The sequence below is a fragment of the Brienomyrus brachyistius genome, unplaced genomic scaffold, assembly GCF_023856365.1.
Source record: "Brienomyrus brachyistius isolate T26 unplaced genomic scaffold, BBRACH_0.4 scaffold142, whole genome shotgun sequence".
Classification (NCBI taxonomy): Eukaryota; Metazoa; Chordata; class Actinopteri; order Osteoglossiformes; family Mormyridae; genus Brienomyrus; species Brienomyrus brachyistius.
Genome location: NW_026042417.1, coordinates 183061 through 195046, shown reverse-complemented (window position 1 = coordinate 195046; position 11986 = coordinate 183061). Strand labels below are relative to the sequence as shown.

General features: G+C 41.0%; 2 protein-coding genes across 2 annotated transcripts; one reads left to right on the top strand and one right to left on the bottom strand.

Moving 5' to 3' along the window:
- Positions 1 to 3276: 3276 nt before the first annotated feature.
- On the bottom strand, positions 3277 to 6960 carry si:ch73-103b9.2 (uncharacterized protein LOC100150067 homolog). Its single transcript, XM_049005014.1, has 3 exons — positions 6844 to 6960; positions 4640 to 4870; positions 3277 to 4212 (listed from the first exon to the last, which is right to left on the bottom strand). The coding sequence occupies exons 2-3, from the start codon at positions 4862 to 4864 to the stop codon at positions 3490 to 3492; spliced, it is 948 nt and encodes a 315-aa protein (XP_048860971.1). The 5' UTR covers positions 4865 to 4870; positions 6844 to 6960; the 3' UTR covers positions 3277 to 3489.
- LOC125727992 (protein phosphatase 1 regulatory subunit 3E) lies at positions 6021 to 10721 on the top strand. Its single transcript, XM_049005015.1, has one exon. It carries the CDS (start codon positions 6330 to 6332, stop codon positions 7236 to 7238), a length of 909 nt encoding a protein of 302 aa, XP_048860972.1. The 5' UTR covers positions 6021 to 6329; the 3' UTR covers positions 7239 to 10721.
- Positions 10722 to 11986: the final 1265 nt, after the last annotated feature.

Sequence of the window (11986 nt, the reverse complement as noted above, 5' to 3'; positions counted from 1 at the left end):
AATTGTTTGGAGGACTGAATTTATTTTTATTTTTTTCCCCTCCACCAAACTTGCGGTATACAAATCTGAGGCGTTCCCTTGTTAAAGGTTTGTTTTCTTTTGGTGCCTTATTTCAGGTATTTAATTACTTTGTTCCTGGTTTTTCCTTTTTGATTATGGTGTTTGAAAGAGACACACTGTGCTGCTATTTTGCGAAGGGATCCAGACTCACAATGAATGTATAGATATATTTAAGTTTAAGACTGAAGACTTTACCACTGAGAAGTCTGACTAATGTAAAAAAAAAAAAGGGATTTATTTTCTTGCCATCTTGTTTTTGTTGTATGTTACTTTGTTTGGAAATCACAATTTAAAAGATGTCACTACAGAAGAAACGTCTTATTCATTTCTGGCCTTCCTGTCTGGCAACAGGAGGCTGATTCTGCTGCATCTGAAAATCAAAGGAATGGACTGTACTTCATACTGGAAATCCCGTTATTACGTTGTGGGCTGTATGTCGTTTTTTCTGTGCCATTGGGGTTGTTCTCCCCTGGCTGTTGGCAATGGTAACGCCTCTCACGCTGTCCTAAAATATTTGGGAGCTATTTTTGTTTAGATTTCGTTTAGTGCAATATGTGCAGATTCCAGGAGTGTTATGCAAATTTATGAAGCATAGTGTCCTGTTTTCTTGTATGTTTAGTTCATAATCTTGCCTCTCCATTAGAGAATATGTCCATAAACGTAAAATCTCGAGTGCTCCAGTTCTGAGAGGTTAAAATATATATATATTCTTTAGACTGCATAGGTAAATCCGGGACATTTGTGACGCTATGTATAAAACAATTCATGGGTAGATGAGCCCTGCTTCCAGTTTAAGTTGTTGCTGCTTTCGTTGTTATAATTAACAAAAACAGTTTGTCTTACTACGGGGGGCGGGGTATTCCATTAAAGTGGCTAAAGAAAGCCAGACTTTCCCAAAAAAGTGGCCATCGTTAAACTTCTCCAAACTAGCCTCAGGTCGTTCCACTAACGCAGTTCAGCATTAACTAATCAAGGCTCATTCGAGGCAGGCTTGCATAGTCTCACTTATTGCGCACACCGTAGATGTCTAATAAGCGCAAATGAATGGATGAACGATAGATCGATCAAATGAGTCAAAAAGCGTGTAAAACGAGAGCGGTGTTTCTTTCCGCTGCAGTACAAACGCTGCTGATAGAGCTGTATGAAAAAAGATGTAATCGCTAAAAAGGCCAGGGAGTTGACTTGGCAAAGAATTGCAGGCTAAATGCATAAGTTATGTAAATGTTAGAGGTGGCGAATACAATGCCTCGGTGATACGGTGGTTTATGCTGTTGCCTTACACCCAGAAAGTTCTTGGTTCGATCCCCATAGCCACCGCGGAACCTTCTAGGTTGAATTCATGTGTCATTCTTACTACATAGTGTTATTCGATCTCCGTAGAATACTTTCAACCGCATTCGTGTGAAATGTTCTGCACAAATAAGCGTGTCTTGTCTGTTATTGACCATTTTACTGGCTTAATTATTATTGACAAATGAATTGGCTGTTTTATTAATAAACTTTAAAAGTACACAATGGCTAAACAAAATATAAAAATATCGTCCTGTTCATATTATTTTCAGTCATTCCATTTCATATCTGACCTTTGTAATAGGGGTAACATTTTATTTTAATTACTTTGGAAGTAACTGGAATGCTGAGACGTGATTTTGTGTAGGCTTTATTATATTGATCACATGACCATGAGTAGTGAGAGCGCGGAATTTCGTCCGTCGGAACGATCTTTTGGGACTCTGTTCCCACACGTCGGACGTTCTTTGAGACACCGCTTAACTAAAGCGAGACTGGCCTAAGTTACTATGGTATCTCAGCAGGGATTCATTTAAGACACGTTGATGGAACGGAATTCCCACTTAAATGAGCCAGACTTGTCGAAATAAGTCAGACTTTCCCTTAATCCTGCTTCGTGGAATACCCCACAGGATTGTACATAAACTGGAAGGATCTACTTTATAATCGATTAGTGCTTTTTTTCCCCTCTGGCCAATGCATGTGCCAATTTCGGGTTTTGTTTTATTTTCTGCTTTTCTTAACTTGTGTTGCCTAAATGTAAAGCGGGTTAGGCAGTTACAGCGGTACCTTTCTTGTACATGAGCAGCACTGTATGTTCAGTTGTGAAAGCTATGCAGTAGATGCAAAATAAATTAATTTCTAATAGAGAATGTTGTTTGTTTTCCTCCTTTTAATATGAATTTCACTTAGTTTTGTATTTCATATAGCATCTATGATTTCTGGTTATATATAAGATAAATGCATGCATTTGACTTTGATTGTGAGAAAGGTCTGAAGGTATATTTAAAAATTGCATATAACATATAACTAGTAAAATTTGACCTTTTTAATGTGTTCAGGGTAAAATGTTGAAGATGACAGTTAAGTGAACTGGTCACTTTGAGGTTGTATATACATTGAACTACTTTTCTGGACTTCATGCTTTAAGATTGTGAAAGCCTAACCTTTGAGGATACAGACATACAGTGACTGGAGACACCTGATACCTACACAGCACTAAAGGACCCCTGGTATTAAGTAGCCTGAGACTGGTCATATCAAAGATGTGTGAGGCATGTTTGTGTTAAAAAAACAAACAAATGCAAATCTAATGGTTCTACACCATAAACTTACTCGCATTGTTTAAATCTAGATTAATGCAAATTTCCCATAACTTTTCAGTCAAGTACAGTATATTGGTTGTAAACATTACTGTAGTGAAATGTTAATACTGAGGGCATTTATGTAACGCATCAGAACGTCTAACCTGTCAGCTATCAGATTTTGTAAAAAGGCCTACAGTTGCTTAGCAACGAAAAAGCTCATCTGTGTAGTAGTAAGCACAGCCATGAAATTATGCAATCTCTCAGTATGGGTGTCTGCATTGCACACCTATTTTTATATAGATGTTTTTAATAATCTTTTCTCCCCACTTAATCGTGGTTGTACATATTGAGGAAAGTATGTGTACCTTTTCATCCACAAGAATTGACTTGTAATTAATCAAGTGGATCAATTTCAAGTTATTTTCATCTCACCTTGCTTTGCATTATAAAACCTTCCCAATAAAACTGTTTACATACCTGCAGCAGCCTCGTGCCACCTTAAAAACACACAAGAACAGAGGCTGTGTCAAACTGAATCGAAACTCCCAGACACCTGGTCTCTTCATCAAAGGTGCCTGAATTTTATGTCATATCCAAATTAACTGAAACCACTCGGTAAGTGAATATATCATTTAATTTGAATAACAACGAAAAGGCATTTTAATAAGAAAACAGTAGTACATTACTTAATTACAAAGGGGTAAGAAGGGTTCTGGAGATGCTGAGTTGTCACGGAGATGGATTTGGCTCTGGACCACAGCAGTATTTGGCTGTTTCACTCGCCGCTTTCACAGGAACACGCTGTAAATCTTCTCGATCCCTGAACTCCCGTCTACTGCACTGCTGAGGTAGTTCTGTTTTTCTGTTGTTTCTCAGAAGGACAGGAAATGGGTGGCAGTGCAGCCACATAGGGGCTGAATGGTGCATCCCCCTTCTTGGGTATACGGTTGCTGAAGGTGGCTGGTAAGTCCCTTGCAAGACAACCGTGGCTGATGCCCGCAGCTGCATTTTCTATGGGAGCACTGGGAACCATATTCCCTCTTCGCTTACCAGTGGCCGCCTTCTTCGCTACGTTTGTGCAGTGAGACCTGTCCTCTCTCGTGACACCACCAATGGCATTCTGTGTTTTCTTCAGGATGGGGGGAATCGTCCGATTTCCAGCTGTCACCCCTGGTGGCAAGATATCGATAATACTGGTGATACAGCCGCTTTTTGCCAGCACAGGACCATGGATGTGTCTCTGCCTGTCTTCAGGAGTTTTCCTACCCAGCCGGACAATTCCAGCTGCGTTTTCATGGCTTTTGTGTTCCCCTCTGCCTCTTGGCTGATCAGCAGACATTGAAGACCGTTCTGTGGATGAAGGGTCATTGTGTGTTTGATGGCCGTCTGATAAAATTGGGTTTCTTGGGCAGTTTTCCTTAGATTCTGGGAGCTTTGTTGGTTTGATCTTGGCACACAGAAGACAATGGTAACCTGTTTCTCCACCCGTGTAATTTTTTCCCTTCAGAGCATGAGAGAAGCAGGCAAGCGGCGGATACCTATGCCAGCCTGTAACCTGTAAACAGCACAAAATGTTTATTTAAAGTTAAAATGTCAGCTTAAAACAGGGGTGGCCAGTCTTATCTGCAAAGGGTCAGTGTGTATGCAGGTTTTTGGTGTAACCTTTCGGCCAGCTATTCAAACTCGGGTGTGAGGACTTTTCAGTCAATCAGTCCTCTAATTAGTAATCTAATTAGGGAGTTGTAGTGAAAACCAGCATACACTGCTGCCCATTCTGGATAAGACTGGCCACCCCACCTTATAAACAGCATAAATATTACCAGTGACCATTTCAATTAGTCTCTTACTGATGCACACAGAAGAAACAGAAGCAATCAATCCAAGCTATACCTAAGTGTATTGGGAATTTATTAAATTGTGCCCCCACCCTAGCAAATATCAAACTCCCTCTTTCACCTTTGCCTGTTAAGTTCATCACTCACCGCTTCGTCCCAGCCTGACTCGGCGGGGCTGTCGTACGGACCCGATTCCAGCGCCGAGCGCTCATCACTGATGTCCAGGAGGGCGGCAACGTGCTCTCTGCCGGGACCTTGGCAGTATTCCACGCTACAACCGCACTTCTCTATGAGTGGTTTCTGGCCGTTATTTTCAGCAGAAGCACTTGCGCTTTTCTTGAACGTTTTCGATTTGAGAGAAGCCTTTGGCATTGTGCGCTGAGTAGAAAGTTACCGTTTAAAGCTGAAATGGTGTTAAGTATTTATTGCATTGTGATAGTACCGATTCACGGCATGCCACTACGGCGAGGCAAAATGCACAAAAATGTACACATTCGTACATAGTGATGAAGCAGACATATTTGGAGACCTGTGTGCTTCCTTAGCCCCCATTCACCGCTAAACATTGCCCTTGGCGTTTGGATGTGCAAATCGTACATAGCGACACTTCATCGGCGGCATGATGTGTTTAGTAGGTTTGGACACGTGACCCGTTGCTACGGAACCCACCGCGACAGCGTCACTTCACCAAGGAAGTGACGCTGTCAGGAAGTGGATGTATTTTTTATGCATTGTTATGTATGTAGATTATGTATGTAGAAAATATTTTCTCTCTGGTATTGTTCATTGTTATATTTTCTGACGTTGTATGTAAATTATTCTCAAAATAAAAAAAATATATATACACACACGCGCGCATGTACACATACTTAGGGGTAAAACACACAGAATATTGATCATAATGTGTCTCAGTAAAGACAATTGCAGTTAGTAATCAGTCATTTATATTCAAATAAATTTATATTCAAGATATATGCAGAATTGTGGGTTAAATTGCTTACATTTTCTGTGTATTATTCCCGAGACGCATATTATATAATTTTTAATTATTTTGCTTCTACTGTTACTGTGGCAACATTGTTGCTTCTTACTTGTTTGTTTACTTGAGATATGTATTTTGATGATCTGTGATATGACAAATGCGAATGCACCACGTCGAATTTCATAAATTATAAAAAAAAATCTGATAAAACCAATGGTAAGAGTCTATCCTGCCGTTGGTCATAACTTTAAAAGGAATCCTGGATCACTATATTTCGTTTTTATGAAAAATAGAAAATGGACAATATATCATTAATTGTTATTCTAGGAAATAATGATATACTGAATAAAAGGAATACTCAAGTGGAGTAATACCTTGACAGGAAATAAGTATCTTTAATGTTAAGTAACTCATTTTCTGTCAAAGTAATGACCTCTTTAGTTCGGCAGTTGGCCAAAATAGGAACGAGCAATCCAGCACGTCGCCTGCTTCCTGTATCTGAACCCATGTGCCGCATTGTGGGTTTGCGATGCGCTGCAGTCACGCAAGTTCCTTTTATGAGAAGATGCACGGTCCGCGTGCATACACGCGCCTGCAGAGGTCCTGCCGTCAGGGAATCCCATACATTGATGTCCACGAGTCGGAAAAATTTCACCTGTGAATACTACATATGACGTAAGAGGAGTAGCCTCTCCGTCGTGATGTCATGTGCACTTGCTTTAACTCTAAGAAGATTGGTTCAGAAATCCGCAGTGTCACAGGCACGACGACAGAAACGACCATTCCGGTGTGCAAATTCGGGCACCTGACGGCTGCTTTCACGACTACGCTCCTTCTAGGCTCTTTTACTGTTATATGGAAAACCTAGCCGCGCATTCAGTTGTTGTAATGTTGCCTCCTAACAGTTGCATCCCTAGGAATTACAGCTGTATGGCTGGCTTATTCGGAAGCCTGGCAGCGGCAAGCCACAGGAAAGAGGACGGGGAAGAAGACAGCGAGCCTGCCAGTGAAACCGCCGAAGATCAAGTGGTCGACGAGAGACCGAGAGGCAGGGAATGTTTCCTGAAACCTCCGCAAAGTCCGACGTTGCGAAGAAGATGCAAGTCGCTGCCGACCCCGGTAGAGAGAGCCCGGCTGGAGATCGCGCGGAGTCGCAGCCCGAGCAGCCAGAAGAAGGTGCGATTCGCAGATTCCCTGGGTCTGGAGCTGACTTCAGTGAAGCATTTTTGCGATGCAGACATGCCGGAGGTCCCGCAGAGGATCCTCGACAAATTCAAACGGGGAAATACCATGCACTTAAACAACTTCCCAAAAATAACCAACCAGCCGGCGTGCATGGAAACCCAGTTTGTCAACCCCGGTCACTTACCGGGATTCGTGGAGAAAGTGCAAGAAGTCAAAGTGTTGCTGGAATCAGTGGAGACTGACGAGTTTAGCATGTCAGGTGTGGTACGCGTTTTAAACCTGGCTTTCGAGAAGAGCGTCCTGCTGCGGTACACCCTCAATAACTGGTTAACATTTTTCGACGTGCAGGCGTCCTATGTTCCCCAGTCCAGCGATGGGGTGACGGATAAGTTTGCCTTCAAAATCATCACACCTGCGTTTTTGGAGACCGGAGGCACCCTTCAGTTTGCCATCAAGTACACCGTTGGTGGCGATGAGTTTTGGGACAACAATAATGGCAATAATTATAAAGTGCGCCGGCACAGGTTTAAAATCTCTCCGCCCAGAGAATGGGAGAACGGCTGGATTCATTTTATATAGCGTCCGTCGTATTGATGCCACTAAGGGGATCGCGACTGCATTTAATATCCCGTGTTTTAGACGGTTCGTGGACTGGCTGTGAGTCGGAGAATAATTCGTCTGTCAGTTCAAGCGGCTACGTCTGAGGCCCCAAAGTTTTATTTATCCTGCATTTTATGTTCCTTTATATCTCAGAAACCCCGATGATGGAAAGAGGAGGTCTGCTTCCGCGCATGTTGCCGAATGGTTTAATGGTTCAAGCTTTTGCATCGATCGAATGCTTTCCGCCAAGTGCAAGGCATTATTTAGCATATATAGGACGAGACGTCCCCATGGTATATAAGACAACCTTTTTGTTTTTTTTATTATTTATCTCCATCCGCTTAACGACTGTCCTTTCGAGTCAGGTCCATATAACGTTAAAATGTGTCTGCGTTGTCTTATCGTTGTTATTTTGTCGTTGGTTGTCTGTCCATCCGTACTCCTGAAATAGGCAGTTCCATATTCATTTGATTATGGCCAATGGACAACAATTTACTTTGCACTCGCCTTGCTGGTTAACCGACTTTAACCCAAAATAACACAATTTAGCAGTGCAAAAGAACTTGAATTTACGTATTTTACTTTAAACACTTACATTTTTTGGACATTGTTTTTATTTGCATATGGGTTATTTCTAATTAAGGATGTGTCGCTCCTGTTCTATCGTGTAGGCTCGAGAGAAGTAATGTTTTTTTTTTGTTCTCAAACTGTGACCTTGTGAGCTGACACCGTCAATTTAAAATGGCTGCAGAACACTGTGAAAGTAATTTACCTCTAGAGAACTGTCCACTGTACAACCATTACATGATCTGTTTTATGGCAAAGTGTAATGCAAATTCTTCGCTTCAATGTAATGTGTAGATTGAATATCTGAATGAGAAGTTGACCATAACGGAATTACAGAATTTGATTTTTAGTGACTGTCCTCAAATATGCGTAGAGTGTCGGGAATTGTCATTAGTAATATAGTACAATAATACATTTATCAGCAATTATGCTTATAATTATCTGTGGTGTGGAGCCATGAAGGACCAGAACAGGTAGCAACTTGGTATTTCCTATTGGTTGTCAGTTTAATGGTGTGTTTAACGTGCAATGAAGTATTTTAGCTTTAACTGTGTTCTCTAGAAGGGTGTATTAAAAGTAGCGTTAGCCTCTGTTATATCAAATTAGAAGGGAAACGGGCTTCTGCGTGGAGTCTGATTATAACTTTTTTTATTTCTTGGAATATTTTTACCTCAAACAAATCAAAGGCATTTATAGTATGAACTTAACATAGTTCCAGTAAAAGAAGATGATATATTTATTTAGGTTTGTCATATGTTTAATGAATGTAAATATTTTTACAAGATCCAACAAAATCAGTATATACTAGCCATAACTGAGACTTTAGCTGCTATTCCAGAGCAAGAATATTTTAATTATTAAATATATATATTGTGGATTAATCCTTTGTTATCCTTGTGACACTGTCTCCCTCTAGCCCTAATATTAGAGATGAAATAATTGTAAATACTTGCTATTTTGTGCAGTCACATATATTTTAATTGTACAAAGGATATAGGGCCCCTTAAACTGTCTTCACAGCTGAAAATATGTATATTTATGACAAGTGCTTGCTATTTTTGCATTAGCAATGGTGTATCACTGTACCTATATCTCTCCGATAGACATTGCAAGTCCTACTCAGGAAATGTCCCAGAAAGGCTTTTAGAGAATGTCTTTCTCTTTTTGTCAAGATGGGCACCATTAGCATAAGAATGATGTGCGCTGCTGGTAATTCTGAAGGCATCGCTGGAAGTGAAACTCTTTGGGACGAGAGTGTTAGATACCGTTAAAATACAGAGAAGTCGTTTCTAGGGGGGCTTTTGAACTTTTAACTAAGATGTAACTTCCGGCAACTCTTAAATAGCAGCTTCAGATAGGGCAGTGATCTTCTGCTGATTGTACATATAGTCAAGAAGCATGCTGAAGGTTCTCTTTGGTGGTAAACATTTTCTGAAGCTTCTCATAATATTTATTTTTGACTCAGTTTGGCTTGTAATTGTTTTAGATGCTGGGAATATTTTGGCTTTGAATACGAAAAGTATAAATGGTATTTCCAATAATATAAAGTTAGTGTAGTTTGTCCTTATTTGTTCTGAATGTGGACATTGTCTTGTAAACACCACCTGCTAACATTTTTACTTGATTTCTTGTTATTGCGGTTAACATTAATAAGAATGTCTGTCATCGTGGCCTTAAAGTCCCATCGTTCTCGAGTGGTTAAATGTAGGCCGTCCTTCTCTGGGTTTACATCCCCACCATTCCCACTATTTCCCTCGTATTCAGCTTTTGTACAAAGTCATGAAACGTATCACCTGTGAGATGTAGGTAAAATGATTGAACTGCTACAGGGGCTGATTGCATTTTGCCATCTACCAAAGGCTGTAAATGATGAATTATTCTTATTTCTTTTGCTGCATTTAATTTTGCTTTAGAGTCAGACTGGTTAAGAATATCAGCATCTTTCCTCGTTGTAATGGTCATGTGTTTTCACCTAAAGAGAAATTTTCAGCATGACTGCTGCTAACTGCTGTTGTCTTTAATGCTAAGGCTGATCTGTGCAACATATAAAAGCTGTTTCGTCACTAACATGCGGGACCCATTACCGATAATCAGCTCATGAAACATTTGTTTAGTAGAGTTGCATAATACGAGTTGCGTTGCAGAAATGGTTCTCAATTGAGGAAGCATATGTCATTTGCCTTTCCAGCATCTGCTAGGCTCATTAGCTTATTGTGCTTAGAGCTGATGTGTCAGGTTGCAGTTACAATGTCAGTTTGATGCTCTTCTACTGTTTGTTCTCACCAGCAGATTTAAATGAATTAGTGCTGCTGATTGGCAGCTCGTCGCTTCCTTAGGTTCGGTCTCATGCCTCCTCCATGATGACTTCAGGTCTTTGGGTCGCCATTGTTGACAGCAGGTGGAATTTGCTCACATCACATGTGGCAACGGAGCACAGTGAGGCAAGGAGGGGGAAAGTGTGTCAGCCATGTCAACTGAGGGCTGGACCTGAGACACGGGCACATTTCCCACTTTTAGTGCACTTTTAGGAAAACCATTGGGGCACTCGGTGTCCACACCTCTTTACTTGACACCTTTGCTGCCACTTCTCTGTGAATAGTTTCCAGTTAACGTACCTGTTCTCTGTCACGGAGTGTGCTGTCTAGTATATGTGACATTATGTCATTTCCGGCATAAGGTAAATCTATATTTTTTTTAATCTATGCAATGCATCCGATGTGTAGCACAGCTTATGTCTTCGTCTTGTGTTGAAATGTTGTGTCTGAATGTGCTGAGTACAGTATTTCAGCTGTTTGCATGTACTGCTGAATTTTTTTTTTTTTTGTATGGTGAATTTGTAATGTTGCCTACTGTACATTTTGTTAATACTTGTATTAAAGGCATTTCTGATGGAAATCAAGGCTTTGCATGTTATTCTGTGAGTGTTTCAGCAGTACTGCATCAAGCTGGATTCATGTATTTCGTGCAGTTATTAGATTAAAGAAAATAGTACATTTTAAGAATTCAATAATGTGCAACAGTTTCTACTGTGGTTTCGCTTCTCCGCATCCATGTTATTTCTAGCTGCCATGTGGGTATTCATATATGTCCGTTCCCTAATGAGAAAGCACCTAATCCAGAGGCGTACGTGTGTCTGCAGCGTCGAAGTTTCTTGTCTAAATCATTGCGTGATTTGCAGGATCAGTCCAGTCATCTGGTGCTCCTCCGGTATTAATGTCAAGGTCAACCTGAAGGGTGCCAGTGAGGAGGTGAGCTTCTCTCATTGGGGAATGCAGTGGCTGTACACAAAGACCCACCCAGCAGTTAATGACGTCAGAAGCACCAGCAAACCGTGTCGCGTTCCTCGGTTTACCTACGTAGACTTCAAGCAAAGCCTGAACACTTCCAATCTGTAATTTCCGAGCTTCCTTCCCAGTTCTCCGTGTTATGTTATGTTTACTACACTTCTTTGTTACCTAACTGGCCTGGTTTGGAAATATGACATTACACACGTCGTAGTTCTGTGTCATAAAATGTGAAGATGTCCTGTGCGGTGACTTAATTGGTGTTCGCCGTCTTTTAAAATCTGACTGAGCTCCAAAACGAGGCAAAGTTCTCAGGCAGTAGGGGCACCGGCCCTTTATAATGAATATGATGAATTTGATGTGACTTTCCATGGCAGTGTTCCTATGCCGAAGCCTCCTGTCCGTGGTGAATGTTGCAGGTGGATCATGTTGCAGGTGGACGCTGTGTGTGTGGATGCTGTGTGTGTTCTTCCCTGAGCCACTCTGTGTGATGCATGAGGTGCCCCGAGATCGATTCTTTTAGCCGGGAGGGAGGAGCTTCTCCTGAGAGCAGGTAATTTATGAGAAGCGTCATGTTATCCCTTTAGATAATGTTCTTCAACAGCATGGCCAGAAACTGAGAGCATCTCCTGCAGTGCATTCAGTCAGTAATCTAATATGTAAGGTTTCTAGAGCGACGTGCACACCATGCACAATGTGGCCTGGAGGAAGAAGATCAGAAGGAACAGGTCATTATTGTGAAATTCAACGTCTGTCAAAGCTGGCCTTGTTGCTATAGTTTAAAGGGTAGCTTCACGAAACAGATTGATGCCACATAGATACATGTCACTTTTAAGTAGTTTTATATTAACATTTTATCAAGAAATAAATAAACAT